The sequence below is a fragment of the Gadus chalcogrammus genome, chromosome 7 (assembly GCF_026213295.1).
Source record: "Gadus chalcogrammus isolate NIFS_2021 chromosome 7, NIFS_Gcha_1.0, whole genome shotgun sequence".
Taxonomy (NCBI): Eukaryota; Metazoa; Chordata; class Actinopteri; order Gadiformes; family Gadidae; genus Gadus; species Gadus chalcogrammus.
The window spans coordinates 24,089,429-24,116,440 of NC_079418.1; the positions used below are offsets into that span (position 1 = coordinate 24,089,429).

Here is a 27,012-nt window from a genome sequence, read left to right on the forward strand (position 1 = left end):
GAAAAATAGCCTTTTTGGATTTGAAATCAAGCAGCAGAAGTTCCATAATCCTGGGATGTGGTCGCACCAGCAGCAATTCTTAAAGGAACATCAAGTTTTTAAAGATTCCCGGCGCCTACATGAGCAATTACCAACTTTAATGGTGCCTGGGATGTTGTGAAACGCTCGCCACATGCGGGTCACCCCACGCCTCACAAGTGGTGGATAGATTCTGGCTAGCGCTAATACATTTGACAGTCCATACCGATCCGTAGTCCTCAAACAAGACCAGCAGACCTTCTGCTGTTTATCCAAGACCATGGAGGGAAGAACTAGTAGCAGTCCAAAATCAAAGCATTCATGGGATGAAGTTCGAATGTACTGTGTAGCCACAGGATGGAATAATAAGCTTAGACATGTTGCCATTGCTAAGGGTACAGTAATTGTTATCCTGCCATATATTTTTATTGCAAAGTTATTTTTTTGGTTTTATTGCCTCAGATATCATTCAGTCAATTAATTGTTCACATTAATATGGCATCTCCTTTTCTTCTGACCAATAGGCGTACTGAACAATGTCATTTGAATATATTTAACTGTCGCATAACTTGTATTTAACTGTCGGATGACATACTATGTTGCAGGTATACAGCCAATACAACAAACAGCATACAACCTCTGAGAAGGGCAGAGTATCAACCATTGCGAGCTATCCTGACACTATTTTACCTTGAGTCTCTTCATCGTATTACTGTTGTGTCTGTTCCTCAGCCTCCTGCCGCCTCCCAGGCTCTCTGTCTGAAGCCGTCGGTCTGCCCTTTATTTATAATCCCTCTGTCTCAGCAGGAGGCCTTCGTTCTCCCGCCAGGCTGAGACTGAGAAGCTGAGAAAGTTTTCCTATATGCCAGCTTTGCAGGCGGCCATCTTGCTATCTAAACACACTGAAGTAAGGATTAGTTTGGATAACAAGGATAAGGGAAAGGCTCCAAGTATTATGGATTGATAAATTTGAATATTTACTCATGAAAGTGTTTGAATGTCAAGTGATTTGCATGATTTTGACAGTAAGAAAGGAGTTCGGACAGCTAAGGAAATCATTTGGCAATGTTCATGTCCTGCACTGTTTTAGTTTGTGTGCGTGGATTATCAAAGTGTGGATGACTGTAAAAACGAGCGCATCCCGGGGCCATACAAAAGCAGAGGCTGGAACAACGGCATGGAGCTAAATAAAACCCACAAAAGAAATCCTGGGTGGACGGGTGGGGTCAGGGGGTGCCCCGAAAAAACAGTTGCTGGTTGTTAATACTCCAGATATTCCTGGATCCTAATCTCCAACCTTGACCCATGTCAACGCCCCGGGATCCAGTGTCCGGTGTCTTCTTGATTCGGACTCATCCGAGTTGTCTCAACAACTTTACTCTCCTCGAGTATTTCCCTGAACAGGGGGGCCCACGCAACAGCTGTCCCCCCTCCCCCCCCACCCCGAGTCCTGAGCCAGGCGAAGAAGAAACCCGAGCCCGGTCCCAGCGGATCTGAGGATCGGCGGCCCAACGTCGTCCCAGAGCAACATCCATCACGGGGCGTCGCTCGGAACTCGGGAAGGGAATACGCTTCAAACGCTTAGACTATGGGACCATCCATGAAGACTGTCTGGGAGTGTCCGAAAAACATTTTGATGGAGGCTCACTGGTTTTCGTTGCGGTTCTCCGTGAACTGCTACTTATTCTGTTCAGCCCTGGGGAGGAGAGTGTGAGAGTGTGGAGGTGTAAATAGTGCTACAGCGCTGAATTCGTTAGCCATTAGCCCGTGTACATGGATTAAAATAGCATAACAATTGAGTGGGCCTCGGTGTTTGGCTGTATGTTGTCGGTGCTCACTTGACTTGTCGCCAGCCGTTCTCTTCAGGGAATTTCTGGAATGACAAGCGGACAAGGGAATTATACAAGAATTCTGCCAGCAAATTCCAGGAGCACCTTGGTTGTATACTAGATTCCTACACACACACACACACACACACACACACACACACACACACACACACACACACACACACACACACACACACACACACACACACACACACACACACACACACCCCCCGTCTTGGGTGGGGGATTTTGTATTTATATACAGACACTGTGCATGCTATAAGTGGATGCACACAGCAGCAGTAGGATCAGCTAATGCAATCAACCCGCAGCCACTGTGGGGCCGGTCGTGTCAGAGCTTTACCTTTGGGAGAAGCCGAGTAAATACTGCCCTTCCAGGTCTCCTACACTGGCTGCAGAAGCAATACCCATCTTACTGACACTGTGTGGGTGTGGGTGTGTTGGTGTGGATAGAGAGATCGGCTTCAGACTTGATTTTGTGATGTAAGAAGCAGTGTGGCGAATCATTGATGATGGGAGCACAGATCTTCAAGGGACTTTCCGCTGCTCTCCTGCTTTTCCCATGATTTACTCCATTAACTCATTCGCCTGTTCCACTCATTTATTTCCACCCTGTATCCCCGTCTCCCACCATCTCTCGCTCTCTATGTAATCCTGCATCCATTCTTTTCAGGGTGGCTCCTTATCATGTTGCCATAGCAGTAGCAGCAGGTATATCTTATTGGCCAGCCCTTTGTTCCAGGTGTATTATCAGTACGCAGACAGACAGACAGACCGACAGACAGAGACATATATACACACAGACACAGCATTTGCTTGAAACACTGGTCCCCATTCGTGCAGACACAAATGACTATACACACAAAAATATTCCTCCTTAATGTCAATGTAACCCCGTTTATTTTGGACTGCTTTTGTTGTATTGCTCCTTAGAGGGATACAACTGAGGTCAGAACACAGAGCATTGCACTTGAACTTCCCAACTCCGCCGCTCCACTGTCCTCCTATTCCCTTCTCTCTCTGTGTGGGTAATGACTTGTGACAAAGTGGTCGGTCATCAGTGGCCAAAATTCGCTGATCTCCCTCGACCAAATGGCCAATCCATTTGACAGCCATTTTGGGTAATTGAAGATCAGTGTCCCTGCATAATTACACCTAATGGCGGATGACATAGAAAATTGATTTACGATTTTGGTTTAGTTCTACAGTTGTGTGGGTCAGGGCGGGGGGAGTCCTTAGAAAGATGAATACTCATGTGAGCTGAAGGGACGAGGCATTCTGAGGCAGGTTACCTTAATTTCAAGGTTTTTGGGTCAAGCTAAGATCACCATCCACCATTGACTGTCAAAAAGTGTGTGTGTGTGTGTGTGTGTGTGTGTGTGTGTGTGTGGTGTGTGTGTGTGTGTGTGTGTGGTGTGTGTGTGTGTGTGTGTGTGTGTGTGTGTGTGGGTGTGTGTGTGTGTGTGTGTGTGTGTGTGTGTGTGTGTGTGTGTGTGTGTGGGGACAGACAAGTAACCATTGAGCCAGTGTGGTCTAACCTAAGTAGCTCCTAAAGCTACACACTGGCCCATTCATTCACTGCATGCCTGACATTAACACTGCTTAATGCTGCACATGAATGCACGCATACACACACACTGCCACAGAAAAATACACACTGGTCTGCACCCACACACAAACATGCACATACTTTCAGCCAACACACACACACACACACGCACGCACGCGCGCATGTGCGCGCGCACACACACAAATTAGCTTTGAGCCAGCTTCACATGGCACTCGGGTAAAGACTACAACACAATAAAAAAGCTCAGTCCATAAAAAGACAGCATGGTTCAAATTGAGTCAAAAATAGTCCCTGTTGTTAGCGGTGCACTAGTAGGCGGCAAAAGGTTTTCAGCCTACGCTTCATATTCGCTGGCGTTAATAGCGAATACAACCACGTTGGAATGTGAGAGAAAAGGGAGCCTAATCGTTTTTCCTTTCTTTCTTTTCTTGATCCAAAAGTTACCCGTTCAAAAGACTTAAAGAGCGGGAGCTTTTCTTCTCTTAAGCAGATTTAATTAAAGAAAGCAGGAGCCTTGCTTGGTTTTATTTTTTATTTTTTTTAAATCACAGTCAGTGATCACTGTTTTGCATTCGACCAGCGTTGTCATGGTGTTTCCTCTACCTCCTAAATAAATCATCTGAAAAGGTCATAGATGGCGCAATGTTTTTGTATTACCAGGCTAGTGTATGTCATTTCGGTTCACTTTCTAATAATATACCACACCTCAAAACCAAATATACATTTTCCGCAAGTTCAGTGGGTTCATCCTCGTATTAGCTAAATACATGTTTGTTATCATTGGTGGTTTTAGCATACATCTCAACATAAATCTTAAGACCTCAGATCATAAAATGTGGCCTTGTCTATATGATGGTATTTGCAGAAACGTAACCAGAAATGGAAAACTACTAGAAACAGTATTTGTTGAAGAACCCAGACTCCACTCACGAGCACATTAACTTTTATTACACCACTCTAAATTCTGACTTTAACTATTCGGTTTTAAATGCAAACCTTGCTTGTACACTTTGCTGTTTTTTTTCTACCATTCTTACTTTCCCTTTATTGGCTTTGTTCACATGACATCACATCTCGTTTTCATGTTATTAGATTCTACTGAAAATTCCCTTCTTTGCAGAGCAGCCAATCACAACCTACCAGAGTCGTTTTGACCACTCTCATGCTGGCAGACAACAAAAGAGTGATTGATTTTGAGTCATAAATTAGCTCCACCCGAAGCAAAACAACTGCGAGGGTTGACACGGCACAAACGGCAGCGTGGGCCACTCGGTGATGAGGGGCTGGTGTCTTCTAACGCAGTCTGTCCCCACTCACCCACCGTGAACACAAACTGAGCTGAGGCTTAAACTACACCAGTGTAGTGGAGCGACATGTGCACACGCACACTGCACAACGGCGTCCCACTGTAGATTGAGCGCAGGGTGGATCAGGGCATGGATGTCATTAGGTGTTCATTTTTTGTGTCTCTTTCTCTCACATGTCTTGTCTTATGATACCTATGCTGCTTACAGTGGAAGCGCTTTCTAGAAAACTCCCTCCCCTGGAGTTCAGTACCATGTGTGTATCCCTGGGCAGCCGTACAGACGTTTACTCGGTTGCCAAGGGGTTGAGGGGGGGGTCACCCTGTTTCTTTACCTCTTTCAGTGCATCCGCATTGCCGCGAGAGAGGCACACAACAACAGACGATGCTTTCGTTTAAGCTGTATACTCCGGATAAATAAACAGTGTGTTATTGGTTTTTGCGTGCGTCGCACCAAAGCCCGGGGCTAATGCAGAACAGATTGAATTTGTGCGCAGATCTGCGGAAACCGATACAGGAAATGATCCGAACCAGCCCACCGGTCTGGTGCTGGAAGATTAATGCACACACACACACACACACACACACACACACACACACACACACACACACACACACACACACACACACACACACACACACACACACACACACACACACACAACTGTTTAGTTTTGAAGAGATGCAGAGAGCAGGGGGCTTCAGACTCAAAATGTAGACCACCTTGTAATCATATACTATAATCATATGACATGTGTGACGTACTGTATGTTCTGGGTACTTCTGTAGCTGTGCTGATAAAGTACAGCCCTTAACCAAAAGTGATTGTAAGCTGCATAAACAATATGTCCAATGGCTGTATTTAAAATTATAGATGGTTTGGCTTCCTATGAGGGTTATTTTTTGTATACAGTTTCCATCTCTATTTATGTAAAGGGATTACTTTTCCAGAGAATGGGGCAAAGTTATTTAGATTCAACTCCCATTTTGCTTAATTTTTAATCACATATTATGCAACATTATTTTTACAGCAGATTTAAGCCCTCCTAAATGTTTTTAATGATTTCTGTATGTTTTGGTGACCTCCTATTGGTAGGGCAGGGCAGTGTTAGGCACATTGTAACACCCTGTTGTGAGAGATGGGCAAATCCCTTGCAGACCCAGTGCTGCTGTGGTGTGCACTTTGCGTGGGACAATCTAAAACCTCGTCATTGTCATGCTACGCCGTGAGGAATGTTGTGTGTCACACGTTGGGTTAAGACTCATTCTCCCTGAAGCAGAGATGCATAGATGGCATTCATTGTTAAGTTACATAGAGGGAGTCTGGGATTCATAATCATAAAAACTCTTGATTTAAACGTGTGCAGAAACAGCCCGATGTGATCTGTAACATTTAAGCGCCTCTCTTGAAATCACTCAGCTGAACGTTTACATTGCTGTCGGCTCCCCTCCGATGTTTGCTTTCGATTTCGGGGATTCAACTGGCAATTAAATAAATGTATTAAAAACCTATTTTTACATTTAGGAGGATGGAACCTTTAACTCCTAAAGTTCTTCAATATGCTAACGATAATCATATTTTAATAATCATGTAGCTAGTGTTTAAAAAACCTCTACAAAATGATTTAGGTTTCTTTTCCAGTTTATACCAGAAATTTAATTCTGCAAATTCACCAGCACTATTCCTTGATCATTCCAAATGGTGAAAGGGGCAGCGAGTCAGTCTGAATCATCCTTCTTTAAGCAAATCTGCCCCCTCATACGCCTTGTGTTTTTTTGCTCATCATCGAACAATGTTCCACCTCCTGTAGTCTCTGTGGCCTATTATGGTCTGTGTCGATGTGTGGACAGCTTAACCAGCTCTACGCTTAATGGTGTGTGTGTGTGTGTGTGTGTGTGTGTGTGTGTGTGTGTGGTGTGTGTGTGTGTGGTGTGTGTGTGTGGGTGTGTGGTGTGTGTGTGTGTGTGTGTGTGTGTGTGTGTGTGTGTGGTGTGTTCAGGGCAACGTAGTGTTATTGTTCTAGTGTTTTGTTAATGAGCGCTTGTGGTCTTAGTCCTGTGTGGCTGTGATGGTTGTGTTTGTCAGTCAGTCTTTCCTCTACTCTGGCAGGGAACGTAAATAAATGCTGTATGAACATTGTCAGTTTTCAAGCCAGCCATTTAATTTATTTGGCGTGTTATTTCTGCGGATTATACATGCATACATGTATGTGCCCTGCACTAGTGAGCATGCATGTATACCATCCATGGCAAAGTTAACCAAATCAAGGCTAGATCAGTCCAAAATAAATGGATTCGATTTTTAGATACGTTTCACAACTAATACGTTGAAAGAAATTTTAGCCATGTCAAAATGAAAGAAATATGGTGTCTAATTATATATGACACCCTGATCATGTTTTTGCCAATCTTCTTTCCAACGCAATCATTATTCCATCATATCATCTCATAAACTGACTCGTGAGCTTTTGTTTTTATCTCGTGTTCCCGATTCAACACTTTGTGCTGACAACGCTGTATTTTTAGAAACCTGTTATGCATCTCATTACTGATTGTACTCCATTACCCTTCTTCTCAGCCTCACGTCTGAATGTGAAGGATCGATGAACAGTAGTATGATATTCCTCCTCCCTGTGCCGTGCTGCAGGGCAGTTCCAGTGCACCCCTGGGCATCATGGCCTCCCTGGAGGAGCAGGTGGCGGAGCTGGGCATCAACGGAGCCGACGCCAGGCCAACCGACTACCCCCGCCGCCGCCTACCTGCGGACGGTCCCCGTAGCCCGGTAACTGTCTCTCCCCATCTCTCCGTCTCTGGCTTGCATGTCCCTGAAGGTCCCATCAGATGACACATCGCTGTTGTTTCTTTTCTTTTTTCATTTATTATTTCCTATTGTCGGCACAACACTTTTGAGACTAAAGTTTAGAAATGTTCCTCAATTCAGACATTTCATGAATGTTTTATTAATAATATATTCATTCTTGATTGAGATTCATGATTGATTCATTAGAATGTATTTAGCGACATATTGGGATATGCTTAATGCTGTTATTTTTTAAGCTACATGTATAATATGCTTGGGTACAAAATAGTTTTCCTTTATGATTGCAGGGAACACATCTTATCACCCATAATTTTCACTTCTCCCATCTTAACTGTGTCATACGAGCCAGGTTAAACTGAGCGAGTGCATAATTGGTAGTTGTTGTAGAAGGTAGTTATCCCTTTTATTAATACATCTGTGTTCTCCAGCCCTTGGAATAAAGGAGTCATAGTCATCCTACGTGCCCTAGTTTTAATCAGATGCATCTCCTGACTCACAGCATGAACCCGGTGATCTCTCTCTCTTTCTCTCTGTCATTCTCTCTATCACTCTCTCTCTCTGTCTCTCGCTCTCTCTCGCTCTCCCTGTGTCTCTCGCTCTCTCTGTGTGTCTCTCTCTCGCGCGCGCGCGCGCGCACTCTCTCTGGGACTCGCTCTCTCTCACTCTCTGTGCCTCTCTCTCTCTCTCTCTCTCTCTCCCTCTCTCTCTCTCTCTCTCTCTCTCTCTCCGTGTCTCTATCTCTCTCTCTCTCTCTCTCTGTGTCTATCTCTCTGTGTCTATCTCTCTCTGTGTCTCTCTCCTCTCTCTCTCTCTGTCTCTCTCTCTCTCTCTCTCTTTCTCTCTCTCTCTCTCTCTCTGTGTCTCTCTTCTCTCTCTCTGTGTCTCTCTCTCTATCTCTCTCTCTCTCTTCTCTCTCCTCCTCTCTCTCTTCTCTCTCTCTCTGTCTATCTCTCTCTCTCTCTTCTCTCTTCTCTCTCTGTGTCTCTCTCTCTCTCTCTGTGTCTCTTCTCTCTCTCTCTGTCTCTCTCTCTCTCTCTCTCTCTCTGTCTCTCTCTTTCTCTGCGTTATAGATTTGGGGCCTGCTGTGTTTTTAAGGGTGGTATGGTATGTCGTTTATTTGCCTGGCGAAACAGATTCAGACGGACAAATCCATTAGACATCAAGTCGAAGGCATGTCCTCAATTAGCTCTAGTTCAGCGGTAACAATGGGCCCGTGGCGCAAATACTTTAGATTGTGAGATTGTAGAGACCTCCTTCTGAACTCGGAAGACCTCTGTTAGCTCATCTTAAAAGTATTTATTTTTCCAGACAATGTTAAAACACTATCTTTCCCTTAAATGATAACACATTCTTGATGAAGGTCCATCATTTGTTGCAAATATGAAGGAGAAAGACATACTTCACTTCTTTGGAAAGAAAGGAAGATAGGCAGAGAGATATACCAACTTTTGTAATATTTGAACACTCAAGCATCTCATCCACATAAATAAAGCCCTGAAGCCCACTTGAGCAACCAAACCAAATTCCAGTGATCAGAAATAGGAATGTGTTGAAAAGCTAAGATGCCCCCCGGTGATTCATGTTTGTTTTGAAGGGAACGTTGGGCTTTGTAGCGTAAAAAAAACACAAATTGATAATCTTCTTTAGGATTCCACTTTCATGGTACCATACCTCTAGTAAAACCTTGCCAAGCGTTCACTGAAGGGAGTATACAGAATGTATTTCTGGAGATGTTTATTATTTTCAATGCATTCTTTTAAATCTATCCCCCTTTTCTCTAAACTCTCTCGCCGTCTTTCTTTGTTCCTCTCTTTCGCTCTCTATCTCTCCTGTGCTCTCTCTCTCTCTGCTCTCTCTCTCTCTCTCTCTCTCTCTCTCTCTCTCTCTCTCTCTCTCTCTCTCTCTCTCTCTCTCTCTCTCTCTCTCTCTCTCTCTCTCTCTCTCTCTCTCTCTCTCCCCCCTCCCGTGTTTACATGAAGGAAGGCAGAAGCTGAGTAGTCAAGCTTTCTTGGGTTATACTAGAAACTCCCTCATATCAAAAGTTATTCTTAAAGTTCGCTTTTTTTTATTTTAACTGTGAAAAGTCATTCTAAGTGTGTATTTTCATTTCCATGGCAGTGTTAACCTTTCCACAAAAGTGGATGCCTCTGGCTCTGATAATGAGATGATTATTTCTCAGTAATGACCAATCAACATGTCAGCACCTATAAGCTGACAGCTGACTAACGATGTTGTTTAAAAAGTAAAAGAGGCACAGTTCTAGGAACTGGTTCCTTCTTAACTTCATCGAAAACAGGCCTAAATAACAGAAATAAGTGACTTCTTAGTGATTGTGCTGACATGCACGCAACATCACACTTAATATAAACACAGCACACAGTTAGTGAACCGAAGAGTGAAAATGAGTTGCTGTTAAAATGCCCCCATAAATATTGTGTTTTTATTTAATGGGTATATCACACATCTGGTACTACACAGTGATGCAAAGTTTATATTTGTGCAATTTGTTGGGCAGATTGGGGCTCATTTTTTACTGCATTAAGGTATAAGCCTTGACTAGCAGTTTCGTCAACGTTTTGCTTTAGGTTTTCCACCGTGATCTATTTGTTTGCTCATCTAGCCAAACTAATCTGAACCATCATGCATCCGTTTATCCACGAAAGATGCTGGATGAGGGACAGGAAAGGAGCACAAGTCTTAATTTTTTCCCAATTTGAAGTATTTACTTAATAAAATGGTGAATAGAATTGGATTACATTTTGAAGAATTTGGTCTGCAGAATCCATGCAAAGTCGTGTTTGCTTTGCTACATTCCACTTTACATAAATGCCCATTGACAGTTGCAACGCTGCAAAAGTGGTTCTGGGACAACATTGAAATGGCTCTGCAACTATTTGATGTTCACTTCATCTGCAATTTTCTCCAATATAACTGAATTAAGTGCCATGTCTGTATTGCTACCGTTATCATTTATATGTCAATTAAGTTTAATCTATGGTTTGTAATAATTGTAGAAATGTATATTGTCAATTTATGATAGATTCATTCTCATACATATTCCTGTTTCTCAGAGGAGCCCCTGGCGCGGGTCGAGGTGGACCTCCGGAGGTCGGGCTCCTTCAGCCCTTCTCCGCCGCCTGCTCCAACGCCACCATGGATCTGGTCTTTCCTAGAAGACCCGCGGAGACGGAGCAGACCTGGCTGCTGGAGGCTCCCAAAGCTGAAGACATCGCAGACCGCATGGACGAGATGGAGCACGGGGAACGCAGAGAGAGGAGGACCACGAGGAAGCCCAACGGATGGAGACGTATATATCCGGACTCGTCCAACGCAGGACCGTGGTCGCGCGCCCATCAAAGCCCCGCACAAACGCGCCACATGACCCCGGGCCATCACCGTGGTGAGGCAGAGCAGCCTATGCCGTAAAGAGGACCAACATCCGGGGATGCAGGGAACCATCCAAAGTCACATGCCCGGGCTCCCTTCTTCCCCCCAAAGCCCAGAGGGACAATCTCCGCAGGCTTGCCGCGGCATGGATCTGGAGTGCCATCAAGAGGCGGCGTTTACAGACGACTCCCGCACCCGTACCACCACCAGATGCAGCCTAGCACCCAACATCACACCAGCTTCTACCCCAGAAACAGGCAGCATGCACCGGGGAGCACGCCTCGCTCCGCCTCGATGGACTACCAGCCCTGCAGGGGGCCCGGTCCAGCCCAGTCCAACCCCAGCAACGGGGAAGCGGACTCCACGCCCAAGCACTTCAGCGGCTACCCTTCCCCTCCGCAGCCGGCCCACCCCCCTCCAGCCGACGAGCAGCTGGTGAACGCCGAGTACATCCCGGCCCAGCCCTGTCGAACGTCGACCCAGGCGTCTTCCCATCACCACCCCAATCCCCTGAAGGGCTGGACGGGCGACGGCCACCCAGAGCAGCAGCAGCTCCCCGTAGCTCATCAGCCTCAGCACTCGAGGGCCAGAGCGGGCCCCAGGAAAGGCCGCCAGACTGACGACAAAAGCGGGGCGACCAGGAAGCAGGGGAAGAAGGCCTGCCGCTCCCAGTCGGAGAACAGCCTGCAGCGGGTTCCGGAGCGCAAGTACAACACGGTGGAGCGGGACGGCGGCGGCGGCGGGGGCGGAGGCAGCGGCGGCGGGGGCGGAGGCAGCGGCGGCGGGGGCGGCAGCGGGAGCGGCAGCGGGAAGGGAAGCCGCGGCAGCCAGTCCAAGGGAAGGAAGTCCCACCAGGGGAGCGGCGGGTACCGGCGTTGGCGGTCCACCCTTGAGCTCAGTCAGGACGAGGCGGAGCAGCCCCCCGCCGCCCCCCAGCACGCCTCGGCGTCCGGCCAGAGGGACCCCTGTGGAAAGCGCTCGCGTAAATCCCGTCCGACGCACAGCTCGTATTCGCACGCCCACCCCAACCCAAACCCAAACCCAAACCCCAACCCCAACCCCAACCCCCACCAACACCACCACCACCACCACCACAATCACCAAAACCCCATTCACCACCACCACCCGCTGGTGGAGTACCAGGCAGGGAGGGAGCAGGCCCCGCCGTGCCGACCCACCGAGGGTTACTCTCACCCGGGGCACGGGGAGTCAGAGTCCAGCACCAGCGAGGCGGACTCCCCGGACTCCAGCTCCCTGTCCAGCGACTCAGACGAGAGCGGCGGGCTGGTATGGCCCCAACAGCTCCCCCCTCAGCTCTCGCTCCCGTCACCCCCGTCAGTGCCCAGCGGAGCCCCCCTGCAGCCCAAGGCCTTTGTCAAGATAAAGGCCTCGCACGCCTTGAAAAAGAAGATTTTGCGCTTCCGCACTGGTTCGCTCAAAGTCATGACCACTGTTTGAAGCAAGACTTGATTATATGGGGTGATGTGATGAGTGGGTTGTTCAAGCCCATATCAGGTTTGTATGTTTTTAAGTCGCCGTCACTCAAGATAGAATGGGAGAATTGTGTGTTAACATAAAAACTGATACGGTACGACAGTGTTCTTAAGAGAACTAGTATCAAAGCCTGTCAACTCAAGAAGATGATCTTGGATCCATCCTGGATAGTAATTGAAAACTAATTTGTCCAACACCTGTATCGCAGGGTATGTGCTAGCTCAAACATAAATGATTGATTAATGGGCATAAGACCCTCTCTAAATGGTAAGACACTAGTAAGATCATCTATATTGTCACTGTCTCAAACCCTGATCAACTTTCACCAACAAGTCAAAAGGACAAATCAAAATGACATGAATTCCCTACAGACAATCAATTATATCATGGTCCTTTTTCCTAACTTTTGTTTTCTGCAATTGCAATTCTGCATAGTTTACAACAAGTGTGTATTTATGTGTGGGGATGTCGTGTGTGGGTTTGGTCTGCATGAGGGGAAAGGCTGTCACCAAAAACGGAGTGAAACATAAGTTTGCCTAAATGCCTGTGATTGATCACTGCAGCCATATCTTGGAAGTGATTTCCTTGTAGCCTCTATAGGACAAGGAAAGACACGTTGGTGCAGAGTTGAATATATCTAAATCCTTTTTGTTTTCAGAATTTTGCAGCCATCGTTTGCTGGAAAATACTGCTTTGTCTTCTGGGATATTTCATCAAGAAGGCAAAAGTACAATCAAAGGCTAATTTGTTCAAACTAGGTGTTTTTGGATATCCAAATTTGCCAAATGATAATATTAATGATAATAATAACTTTATTTATATAGCACTTTTTCATTAGATGTTTATAAGTGCTTCGCATGAATATGGAAATGATTCACAATAAATATGAGAGGAAATTAGTTATTCAAACATTACTCAAACAAATAATTAAAGAATCATTTAAGTACAAGCATTAATCAAACAAAATAAATTCATGAAAAGTACAAATAGGCCAGAAAGGTGCACAATTAGGTTACTATTCATGGGGGAAAACATCTAGCTTCCAGCAATCATGTCCGGTTTTACCTTGCCGTCTTTATTTTACACAAGAGAAGGTTGTATCAGGCAGTTTATTTGCGTAAAGTGTCAAAAGCCAAGCTAATAAGGTGGACAAATCCTTTTTAAACGTCTATTGACCCACTGGTCTGGTTTGTTTGTCAAGGGTGCATTGAAATAAAGGAGTATTTCTTCGTCTGCGGAGATCTAAGTCAACGTCTTTTGGTTAGAAGTAGATGCCCTCTTTCAAGAAAATGTGAAGTGTTGCCGAAAAAAGAATTATAAAAATAATTTAGAGGAGTGAGCTCTGTACAGCTTAAATACAAGGTACTGTAACATATTACATTAACAAAGATTTTGTGAAGTTATGTATAAAGCGAAGTCTGTAAAATAATTAATATGCAGTTTTTGTTATGTAGTAGTGAATGCAGAAATGCTCACTAGTGAGACTGAAGTCACTCACAAGAGTGACAAAGGTTCTAATCCTCAGTTTCCACGGCCACGGTATATGCCTTTTTTTGAGATATAATACCATTTTTGCTTTTGTCATGCTGCTTTGATCTTAGTAACATGTGTGGCCTACCAGGATTTTGCTATTCCAAAGAATGTACGTAATTTTACGTTTGTCACTTTAAGTAATCGACAGTATTATCTTTTAAGGTGCACTAGCCCACTATTACTATTAGCTTATCTTTTGTACTACGTTTTGGGTGTCTCAATGCAGTGTATGAAATGTAAAGGTTTTTACCTAATAAAAAAAATAGCAAGTACTACTAACATGAGATGTTTTTCTTTCGCTTGATAGTGATTTGCAATAAGGCAGAGTGGTGGTGGCAGAACCGGTATACAGAGAAGGTCTTTGTGCCAGACACCCAGTCCTCCTCGACTTGCCAGAGGGATCTCTGTCAACCGAGTGAATACGAATCTACCATCAACACAGAATAACGGTGATCTCTAAACCACAATTTGTTATTTTTTTATTCAGTGTTTATTTGATATGACACGATAACGGTGATCTCTAAACCAATATTTGTTATTTTTTTATTCAGTGTTTATTTGATATGACACGATAACAGTGATCTCTAAACCACTATTTGCGGGCTTGTCGGTGGCTTCAGTGCAGCCATGCATCAGAACTAGAGCTGTCAGTTAAACGCGTTATTAACGGCGTTAACGCAAACCAATTTTAACGGCGTTGAAAAAATTATCGCGCGATTAACGCAATTATTTTATTTCCAATTTTTTTTTTTTTTTTTAAATAAAAAATCATTTGCACAAGGCAAGCCGATGCACTTCACCATGTTGATAAGAGAATTAAAATGAGAAGAATTATGGAACAAAAAAATCAAGGGATATTTAGCATAGAAAAATAATTTGCGATTAATCGTGAGTTAACTATGACATTAATGCGATTAATCACGATTAAATATTTTAATCGCTTGACAGCTCTAATCAGAACCCTTGCAGTCTTTTGTTAAACAGATTCAGAATCGACACATTATTTGTAACCAACCGGTGATGTGGATTTAAGAATGCATACATTTGAGTCTCTGGGCAATAACAAAAACAAACCATTTAATGAATTGATGACATTCTCTTGCCAGGCTCCCTCTCAACATGAGGTCTTTCTGTTATAATACAAATGTTTGACAGTTACATCACATTGGTTTGGTTGTCCCCCGAACTGAAGATTTAGGGGTTTACAAGAATGAAAGAGTGCCACATCCAACACATAGGGTGTTGGGAGCACCAGGTGGGCAAGCCATGTGAATGTCCCCAAACTGACACAACAGGCAGACCACACACACACACACACACACACACACACACACACACACACACACACACACACACACACACACACACACACACACACACACACACACACACACACAAAATCACATGCAGAAAAACACACACACACACTAGCACACACAATAACATGCAGACAAACACACGCAGCTGGTGCAGGTAGAAAAACAGTTCCAATGGTTGACAGCAATTAGAAACCTCAGTGTTGGTGACAGAAGTGTTGAGTGATGGAGAAGTGTGGGAGAAAGGGGGAGGTAGGTGAAAGGACAAGGGGCTTAGAGCAGTGGTGGGGCGGGGATAAGGCAGTGGAAAGAAAGTGAAATGGAGGGACGGAGCCGTGGGTTGTTTTGTTGAAAGTGTAAACCGTGCGGCAAGCGTCTGTGGGTCATGTCGTCATGCAAATTCCTTCATGTGTTAAGGGCTGTACTGGGCACCTATTTTTTTTTCCTTCTTCCATGTTGTTCTTGTTTGTGCGACCAACGCATATGACGAAGGGTGTTGAGCAATGCAACAACTGCAACAGGTTTGTGTGATGCACTGAGCAATACAAACAGCTAACGGTATTACACAGCAGTGCTCCTATATGACTGCTTGTTGCAGACGCGTGGACCCTCCCCTAAGAAGAGGACGATTTTTTATGATAAAAACTGCTGTCCATACAGTATGCAGACACAGCTAGCTTCCCAGGAACCAAGAGCCGACATCCATGGAATAAAACAACTCAAATGTTTCCACTCTTCCAGACATATACAGAAAGATAAGCAGAGATGATGTAAATGCATTTCATGTTGGGCTGGGGTGGTGGGGTATTCATTCAAGCTGTAGCTCATCTGAGCCCACGCTTGAATGAATGGGATCTCTCACTCCCTTCAGTAACCCTTGCCTTCCACCCACCCCTCCCCCATGGCCGTATGTATATGTTTATAAATATATATATATGAAGAAAGAGAGAAAGGGCAAGAAAGAGAGATCTCAATCTACCCACAATTCCTCTCAGCATGCCCAGGCATTTTCCCAAGTCTCCACCTCTCGTTCTCCCCCATGTCTCTCTGTCTCTGTCTCTTCCTCCCTCATCCCTCCATCTGGTAGTGGTTAGAAGAAACAAGCCCCCCCCCCCCACCCCTCCCCCCAAAGCCTCCAGGGCCAGGAACTGGGACTGTTTCCTGCCTATGAGAGAGAGAGAGAGAGCGACAGAAAGAGAGAGTGAGTGAGAGAGAGCACGAGAGAGAGAGAGTGAGAGAGAGCACAAGAGAGAGAAAGTTGGAGGAAAGTGAGAAATGTTATTGAGGGAGAGACATTGAGAGCTTGAGAGAGAGAGAGAGAATGAGAGGGGATATGGAGAGAAAGAGAAATTAGTGGAACAGGAGAATGGGGAGAGGAGGAAGAGAGGGGAGGAGAGCAAGACGGAGAAGGCATGGAGCCAGTGGAAGAAAAGACACACTGAGAAAGAGACGGAGCAAACTGAAGCGAGGAAGGCCTGAATGAAGGCCATTGCACGTCCAAACATCTGGTTCTGATTAGCCAGAGAACAGAGAGAGGGAGAGAGAGGGAGAAAGAGAGACAGCAGCATGAGGAGAGAGAAAGACAGATAGGGAGAGGGGCCTGAGGAGAGAGACAGAGAGACAGAGGGGCATTTCTTTTTGGCACAACGGGGGATATTGGATGGTGGGTTTGTTTTCATTCCCCTTCAGATTTTCCCTCCAGTTTTATTTCTTTCATGTCATTTTAATAACAATTGAATAATCCCAGTTACTCTATGAACGTCAAGATTCTGGTACATACCACTTACATTTTTTTTAATTTCCGACCATCTGCATACACAACCTTCTAATAGGATGTTGTTAAGTTAATAGGCACCAGAACACATTACACTATGTCCTAGACATGATAAGTAAGGCAATAAATAAAGTGTCTGTTAATTGCATTTTCTGTAGTTCCATGGAACCCTCAAGTTCAACATTATTATATTACGAAAAAGGGGTCAATACATCTATTTAGAGTACCTCCAGTTTCCTGAATACTTTCCATATAATCCCACATTTTGACCATGATAATGCCAGACTTTTAAACATTTTCTTCCAACACTTGCATACTGCATCTATGAATGGTTTATTCATGAGATTCAGAAAAAATATGTATTTTCGGTGTTGCTGGTTGCTGCATTTCAAAAAGTCTGCGATATCTGACCGTTAACCAGTTGGAATGGATAAATACTGCATTCCTTATGACACAACGCCTTGCTTGTGCTAACTTTGGTAGACTTTATAAACAGCTCTACAAGTCCTGATGTTGGACTTAGCTCTTCGGGTAAGTCTTATGCACAAAAATACATTTAATGATATTAAAGATTACATAAAATGTAGATTAAATAGACATAGTCAGACTCAGTTTGTAGTGGAACTTACTATTTTTACTCGGGGGGGGGGGACATAGAACACGTCTTTCTCAGGATTCTCTCCAAATATGAGATTGAAATGATTGAAAGTGGAGGGTGGCCGTAAGAAGGCGTGGGAGTAGGAAGCAAGAGTGATTGATCTTCATTAGGTAAGTGGTGACCTAAACCCTAACCCTTAAGGAAGAAGACCCTAGCAGTCTGTCATGTTTCATTTGAAATGACTTTTGGATGTTTAATATACAGTAGCATTGTGGTTTTAGAGCATTGTGTTCAAACTTTTTAATAATAGAGGTAAAAGTAGTATGGATATAAACGTATTATGGGTAAAATGGCCTTTATTGTCATCATTTAGACTTACCTGTAAAATAAAACCCTTCTGTCAATTAAGAACAAAGGAAAAATATATTTACATTTACAAATTTGGCTGAGTGATAGCAGTTGACAGATTTAATAAAAGCTGTATTTTTTTTATTCAGATTATATGTCTAAATTGTCAAAATCTAATACTTCAACTTTGCATAAATCTCAAAACTTCGACTGCTCCAGAATGAAAGCATTCATTTCTAAATCAAAGTATTACACAACTCAGCATTGCAATGTTGGGTGTCTTGGAGCCAAATTAAAGTGAATTGTAATGAGAGACTGCAACAAATCATTTGTTGTACCCAAAAAGAAGTGGATGGGAAACGTCGGGGGGATGAAGGTTATGAAAACATCCTCTTTAAGCCGCGATGGTGGCTTGGTGAGCAGCACATTACTTCCACGGCTCTGTTATTCAGCCTTTTTCAAGTTTAATCCCAAGCCAGTGGGAGTCTAGAAGTATAGAGGAAACCTATTGGAAGGCTGAGAATGAAGGGAGACAAAAGTGCGAATGCGGTCTGGTGTAAAAGAGGCCCACAGAGTCTCTGCCCTCCCTGGGAAATGTCATCCACTCCCGACAGCTCTCAACACCTCATCTCCCCAAACACACACACACAGACACCACATTCACACACACACACACACACACACACACACACACACACACACACACACACACACACACACACACACACACACACACACACACACACACATTCTCTTCTGCCATCTTTTTTTTTTACGTCCTTTTCAATCATACTTATCAAAGTTTTATTTTTAAGGTGGTTGAAAAAAAGGTTGACCATGTCATTACTATAGTTTGTTTGATATGTTATGCTAGCCAAATGCTTGTCCTGTGCCTTCAACCGAATACTACTTAAAAGTTTAGGGATTCTCTGCTGCATATCAGAAATTGGCCCCAATAGTATTCTCGGAAAATATTATATCTGTTCGAATAAAGTAAACAAATAGCAACTGATATATTTTCAGAAAGTGTGTGTGAATGTATCTTCCATACCAACCTGTACGGAAAGGCCAGAGGACAATATGAATATTTGCAGACACTGAACATTTGTCCTAAAACCTAACTAATGAATGAATGTGCTTCTACATTTTCGTTATTTGATATTCTAACTTAAAAATACTTGATTCAGATTCATGATGATGTGCCATATTCTTTGATTATTACTTTGTGTTAATAATAATTTGCAAGGTTGAGTCTCAGAGTTTCCCATCGTTGTTCCCGCCCTGCCAATGTTCATCCAAAAATAAACGCCGCTAACACTACAATGTATTTCTCCTAATGCAACACGAGTGAAAGCCTGTAGATTGATGACGCTCCTGAAGGCGACCTCCTGTTTCATAGCTGGGTATGGAGCGGCCCCTCGTGGTAGAAGTATGAACATACAGGATCAACTGAAAGACTAGTTGGAAATTCATGTAACCTATTTTTCTAAGGTATAAAAAACAAATTATACAATCGGTCTCATGAAGCTAGATAGATAGAAAAAGGTAGATGTTAGATAAAGTTAATGCATAACTGTCTTTACATTTGTGGATCTACCGTTATTCTAATTACGCTTTGGCAAATAACAACTCCTTAATCGTGTAATGATGGGCTATATAGGGCTCTCAAGTTTTGAACTGAGTTCAGAGTGAGATTTTGGGGGGGGGGGGGGGGGGGGGGGGTATATTAACATGTGACTGCTTAAGCAACACCAGTAGAGGCATATACTTTTCCCTGAACTTTTAAACGTTGCAAACGTGCAAAAACATAATTTTATATTTATGTGGAATTCAGTCCAATGCAAATATATCTGTGGCATTCAGTAGGCCAATGCTGTGGTAAAGTGTGTAAAGTATGACCAAGTGTTTCTTTCTGTTCAATAGATAGAACTTTATCAATCCCCTGTAGGAGAAATTTGTTAATGTTTGTCCCTATAAAACAATAATGGTAAAAAAGAAAATAAATACAAAACATGACGGTAACTAAGCAAGCCATAGCTTACCGTCCAATCTGAATGCTCTACTTAACAACTCCCCCTACTCACTTCCACCAATGCCAAGCGAATAGAACTGAGAACTAGTTTGTGAACGACCCAGAGAAACGCAACGCAAATTCAATGTGAACATCTATGAGGCTTTAATAAAATCCCGGACGAATTTGAAATTCCGCCACATATTTTTTTTAAAGTGTCTCAAAAAGAGGGCATGTTCGGGCCAAAGAGGACACCTGGTTACCCTAGGTACGGGAAACCCATTTGATTCCTACCTGTTCCACTGTTAATTAGCGGCCCAAATTGGTGGGCGCTATCCTTGTTATTTCTCTGCGTGAGAAATACGAAGTTCGGCGTGTGAGCGTGTGCATGGGATGAAGGCGTGTGTCTCACGCCGAATGCGTGAGACTTGAGAGCCCATATTGCTAAGAATCACCTGTGCAGTGTATGTTATAAGTCAATACATCTCGACATCATACGAACAGCGTGTGTTCGTAGGGCACTAATTAAAGGACACATATTATACCACCAGGTGTGAGTGTGATTAGCCTTACAAGCCGTTTTCGAAAATCTGCCCCATATGACATCACTAGTGGGCGTGTCAACCTAGATCTGTGCTGGATAGATGAGCAAAGTCGTCAACTAGGTAGGCTGGTACACTGATCTATCAAACACAGATCTAGGTGGACACGCCCACTAGTGATGTCATATGGGGCAGATTTCGTGAGTTCCTGAATCCTCGAAGGCCAGACTTCCGAGTTGAAAGTCGAAGATCTCCCAGCTTTCTTGCAGCATTTCTCGAAGGCATGCCCCCTTTTTATCTTCATCTTTCGAAAATCTGCGAATAAACCGAGAGCAGTGATGACACTCTCAAATAAATGGCTGCGCCCGCGGAGACATTTTTTTTTTTTTGTATTTGTACCACGTAGGTCATTTTAATGTCGACTTGAAATGCTCGTACACAATTGATTACATTGCTACTTTATTCCGGTCACCAATTTATACATTGCATGGTCTTGCTGTGCGTGCAATGCAATGTAAAGATGTGTTGTTTGTTTTTTAGGGCTGGTTTCCCAAAGAGGCTAATGTAGCTAACAATAAACAACGACTTTTTTCATGACACAATCACAAAGATGAACAGTCAGGAACGCTATTTATTCTCCGAGACCGAGATTCAGGAACACACCATTAGGCTAATCACACCTGTTGTATAATATCTCCCCTTTAAACGTGTCGGCAAATATTATATTGCATTGTTTTTCAGATATCCCCCATCCATTGAATAAGGTGGAGGCCAGATGTGACGGGACCATGGCGTCCTCGCCTGGACAGCTTCTCTCCCTCATGGAGCTGTGTGGAGATAAGGCGGTGACACACATAATGGACCTTCATAGAGGCTATGAAGGGCACTGCGCCCTCTTGAGGACATCCCCAGTTAATGGTGGCTATATACTGGCTTGTCCATTCGTTGTTTCTTATTGAAACATGCCTCATTTGAGAAACAACTAAACAAACGTTAATGTTTAGATTATTTTGGTCAACTCTGATTCGATCATGTGTATTATTGGGCAACATCAGGTCTTAAGAGTTGAGAGATCATACTAGGTCTAATTAGGTCTAATTAGGCGCATTTAAACAATTGCAATTTGGCCAATTCTCTGCATATCCAACCCGGTATCACGCGATTGCGTGCTCCTGCGCACGAACGTTAATCTATTGAAGCGTGTTGAGACGAAAGATGATCAAGACATTTATAGAATATTCCCATTCACATGATTCTTCGCACGACCTGCAGGTTGGAGAGACTGAAATGACCCCCCAAATGAGTAATAATGTAAAAGCAGCCAAGTCCCACAATTTGCTTGAACTATTTATTTCATTCCATTGTTTCATTGATATGCATTATTGAAAAGTTAAGCATATGGATTTAATGCAATATCCACAAACAGTTCAAAATGGTACCATGAAATGTCTTGTTTATTTAATTAACCAGTTCATCTCTTTTGTGAAAGTCACCAAAAGTCAAAAAAGTTAAACGCAAGGTCACAGGCTAACAGTGGAGCTGTGTTGGGAACCAGCAGCCAAGAGCTTCCATGGAAACTTTCTACCCATGTTAAATAGATTTAGTTGGCAGTTCCTTTTCTGCCCATTTTTTAAACTTGTGGAAGCACTTTGCAGTACTGGGAGACACCATTTCTAACGGCAATGGAGCTAGATTCTAAAAATATCAAAAGATGCCCAAAGCAAATACCTTTAACCCATAGTTGTGTTTTAGCAAATTAAAACATTTCAGAGTTTCATTGGCCACAAATTGAGCAGAAATATTTTGCATACAAATCTTTAAATAGTTTAACCACATTAAGAAAATACATTTGTTTTTTTATTAGTGAAGCCACAAGTTTTGCACAGTATCCAAACAGAATACCTGAAATGTTGATATTTCAGCCCTTTCGGGTTAAACCAAGAGAAAAGGACAACCTAACAAGAGTGAAAAGTTTGGGTTAGGTGACCTATAGTTCAAAGATGTCCCTGGTCAGGTAGACTAAATAAAAGTGTATTCCCAATTGCTCCAGGACATTTGTGTAATTTACTTGTGAGCTCTCCCTCAAGCCTAGAGACATCAGTGTTGAACCACCAACTGAAAGAGGGTATTTGCCATTAGTATGAGTGACAACATTTCATGGCTATTAATTTAGTTCATTATATTTAGCCGATTTGAATAGACTTTTCTAGCAGGTGAGGCTGTCAAAGAACTAAATATGGAGCAACTACAAAAAGTAAATTTGCAGCATGACCAAATTATACAAAAAGTATAGGAAGTGTTCTAGCAGATATGTTTTAGAAGTCTCTTTTGATTTAGGCAGGGAATAATTGTCTTTGTCACCCTGTAGTCATGCCATCAAAATCTGTTGGGCAAAGTACCGCTACTGATTAATCCAGTAGACTCACCAGTCAAGTCCCCCTAGTTAGAAAACGGAAGAAACCCAGTTAGTCATGTTAATTATTCTGTTGTTACAAATGAAGACTAATACTTTCCACATATTGCGATCCAAGTTACTGGCTGCAGTCTTGGATTTTATAGTTCTATATGAATAGATTCAATTACTAAACTATTAATCATGCTTCAGAAGAATTAACCTTTCTTGGATGGCAGATCTACCACAAGCCTCCATTGCCACAACCTCCAGATGGCTTACGACCTATGGCAACTCCATGACTACTGCAAGCCAACAAATTGGCTCTTGCACACCAGACACGCATTTTGCTTTATTTTAGGTTTTCAAGCATCTTAAAATACCCAAATCATCGCTCCAATACACAAGTCAGCTAATGGCCTACAAGGAAATGCTGAAGCTAGTGTTAGTGATGGCGATAGAAATGGACAAGCTTGCGTGTACAAATATACAACTAGAATTGCAAGGTTCACAGCCCAGTTGCATAAGTGGTCACAACCGTTGGATTGTAAGCAAGGGTAAAAAAAAAAAAAAAAACTTCCCACAAACTAGTCAACATGGTCAATTGAAAGCCTGTACAAAACGACCCTGGAATAGTCAAATGCAGCTTTACTGCAGATGAATTAAGCCAAATTGCATAAACATCCAATGGTAAACAGTATACAAATGCAATCAAGGTTGCACTCACACTAGGCCATCTGGCCGTGGCCGTCGCAACTGTGGCCTGGCCACGGTAGGCTCTTGTACATACGCCATCACGTCGCTAGCATCCAAACAATTCTACCAAACCTTAACCAACTAGTGAAAAATGGAACAAAACTTTAGCACACACCCAGTGACTAATCACCTTGTCCAGGGGTGTTCCAACGTGGTTTACCAGAGGGCCTTGTGGACTTAAAGTAAGCCACACATTTGACAGAGACAGCACGGAATGACGTTAAACTAAGCTAAACTACAGGTTACTAGTGCTAGTGCAATTACATGAGCATTTTGCACAATATTTGTACGCCAATGCTACGTAAAGCAGGCTTCTTCAGAAACCCGTAGCCTGCTACATTGAAGGACAACTGTAACAAATCCTGACCAAGACCGAAAGATGGCTCTGGAAGCCACTACGGCCCACGCAGCAGATTACTGCGTGGACCGTGGTGACTTCCAGATCAACCCTTCGGTGGACCATTCATACTCATGTATTCCGAGTATGTTTTGAAGACACTGGAGTCCCATGGCACTAGATTCCTTTGAAGACTAAGTTGGTATGGGGGGGCCCAAAGGGGGCCCCCCCATAGATCTTGTCAGTCATCTAACACCTGTTAAGAAAAAACACACACACACATCACAAGATACAAATCAGCAAAGCTAGGTTAACGAACAGCGGCAACATGCATGTCAAGGTGCAAAGAGCAGGGATACTGATGGCTTGTGTCTGAGGAGACAGCCCAAAAACATCAACAATTAATAAAGGAAAATAACTTTTACTCACTGCGGTGGTCTGTTTCGAAGTGCCATGTTGGTAGCAATATTTTTCTGGGCTGTTCAGTCAAATGACCACAAAAACAAACACGCAACAACGCATACTTTCAGTTTGTATAAAGTGACAATAGTGATCTGCAATCTAGATCGAAAACTTTCAACCCTCAATAAACTCAACCTCGATTGACACAGGCCGATGCGAAAAGTAAACCAAACCCATTGTGTTAACCTTTATAAAGGGGTGCGTGACAGGTGATCTCAATTAAGAGCTAATCAGAAAGGAAAATCCACACTTCAGGATTAGCCCGTTTTGAGTACGGCATCCGGGTCCTTGAAGTATACTTCTTTTCGCCGGATCTGAATTGGAACGTACTGCGTACTCAAATTTTGGCTAGTAAGTACGGACAGTACGGGTATTGGAACACGGCACAGGTTCGAGCGTGTGCATGGGTTGAATTGCGTGTGTCTCACGCCGAATGCATGAGACATGAGAGCCCTGTACTTACGTGACACAAACCAGCATCGCAAACGTTCTCTCCCGCTTCAGATGACGTCTTTCTTTATAGGTTCATGGGTCTGATTCGCCGATTTCCCATGCTGATATCCCCGGAGATTCTCGGGGATTCTCTATTTCGACAATTTGGCTATAGATTGTCTCATTACACGCTAAATAATATAATTATAGCCTAATTATATATATCCTATACATATATATAGGCAAAATATATAATTAGGCATATATATTGTGACGAGCAGCACCGGAAGGACGAGACGGGAGCCCAGTTTTAAATGGCGACGCAACTCTCGTGCCTCAATACACCGCACAACCCCGAGAGCTGCCTTTATTCAAACACACACATAACAGAAAACACGGCACACCTGACCGACGGACATACGACTCCGGGTAACGGTTGCCGACAACACTACACACAATAAACACACAAACAATAGAGACCCCAAACCCGTTAACCCCACTTAACCTAATAACATAAACAAGTTATCTAAAGACAATAAACCCCCTTTTCCCCAAACAACATTATGAATACCCCATTACCCAGACTCCCCAGTGGGTAGGAGTCGCCACACAGCCCCCACCTTAGGGGTCAGACCTCCCGACGACCCCAACACCCACTGCACAGTCCCGATTGTTCAGGGGGGCCAGCGCCGCCGCCTTGGCCCCTGCCAGTAGTGGCCCCGTTGCGGTGCAGCCTTCCCCTCGGGTTGGGACGCCCGTCTCCAATTGTCTGCAGAGGTCCTGGGGGTGTGGTCGGGGACCAACCTCAATCGGGGCCCCCACAAGGTTCCACTGTTCAGAATGCATTGGTTTACATTTCGTTCTGTGTAACACGCAAAAAGTCGGACTATCGTGCTCTGGAACACGCTTCAATAGATTAACGTTCGTGCGCAGGAGCACGCAATCACGTGATACCGGGTTGCCCTGACAGAGGCTCTGCTGCTGGGGAAGCCCTACGGACGCAACATGCCCCTCATCTCCCACTCCATGATGAAGAACATCGTGGGCCAGGCTTTCTACCAACTTGTCCTCATCTTTACAAAGACCTTTGATGTCGAGAACAATCAGTGGTTCTGAGGACCCGTTTCGACAATTGCAAATTAACAATTGTAGACCAGTAGTTTGTGTACTCACTCTTAATTAGAAAATGACATCAGTGCAAGACGATTATTAACAAGCAAATCTAACAAACATAGTTATTAATTATTATTCATCCACAGTAAGTGATACATTCCCCCTGCTGTGTATGTGTTCTACAGGGGAAAAGATGTTTGAAGTGAACAGCGGTAGGCACGCCCCGCTCGACGCTCCTCCACCATGCTCTTCAACGCCTTCGCCAACGTGCAGTTCTTCAATGAGATCAACGCCTGCAAGATCCACAGCGAAAAAACAACGTCTTTGATGGCATCCTCAGGAATCCCATCTACTGCTCTATTCTCCTGGGCACGTTCATCACCCAGGTGGAAGAGCGTTTCATGGTTATCGGAGCCAATGCTGTTAAAAACTCCAGTGCGTCATAATGTTTCACCGGAACCTGATTTCATTAGTTAGTGCAGTGTGGAGGGCAGCCGTTCAGCCGCGTTGCCCTGACCCTCACCCAGTGGCTTTGGTGTGTTTTCCTGGACACGGGCAGCCTTCTGTGGGGACAGTTGAGATACAGACCATGCAGCCTGCTTCTTCTCCAACATTTCTTACCGATATCAATCAATACATACTGCATTACACTCTTGACTAACCTTTGCCTAAGGGAGTGCCTTGTTTCTGCTACTCCACAACCCAACAGTCCAGCTAGGAGTGCACTGAGGCCCCCATGGTTAGACACATGTGTTTTTTTAAAAGCCCATTGTTCCCAATTGTTGATAAATAAATAAACAGTTTGCATTCAATAAATGCAATCCGACTAGTAGTTCTTTCCCTGTCCATCAAACAAGCATAGCCTGATGTTTCTACACCTTCACAATGCCATGAGGGGTAGGGGTACATTAATTATTAAAATAATGTGTTGCTAGTATCTCTGATCAGCCAAACA

The 27,012-nt window shown here is 43.8% G+C and overlaps 1 protein-coding gene and 1 long non-coding RNA gene across 2 annotated transcripts in view; one reads left to right on the forward strand and one right to left on the reverse strand.

The window, feature by feature from the left end:
- The window catches only part of LOC130386062 (dapper homolog 3-like), a 31,929-nt gene extending 16,899 nt beyond the window's left edge, over positions 1–15,030 (forward strand). The window contains exons 5-8 of the mRNA XM_056594845.1: positions 7,389–7,523; positions 10,832–10,959; positions 11,066–11,671; positions 11,726–15,030. Coding sequence (XP_056450820.1) covers positions 7,389–7,523; positions 10,832–10,959; positions 11,066–11,671; positions 11,726–12,407 — 1,551 coding nt within the window. The 3' untranslated portion in view covers positions 12,408–15,030. The remainder of the gene's footprint in view (positions 1–7,388; positions 7,524–10,831; positions 10,960–11,065; positions 11,672–11,725) is intronic.
- An 8,225-nt stretch (positions 15,031–23,255) lies between these two features.
- On the reverse strand, positions 23,256–25,236 carry LOC130386199 (uncharacterized). Its single transcript, XR_008896095.1, has 2 exons — positions 24,480–25,236; positions 23,256–24,306 (listed from the first exon to the last, which is right to left on the reverse strand). It is a non-coding gene; the product is annotated as an uncharacterized LOC130386199 (long non-coding RNA).
- Between the last annotated feature and the right edge of the window lie 1,776 nt (positions 25,237–27,012).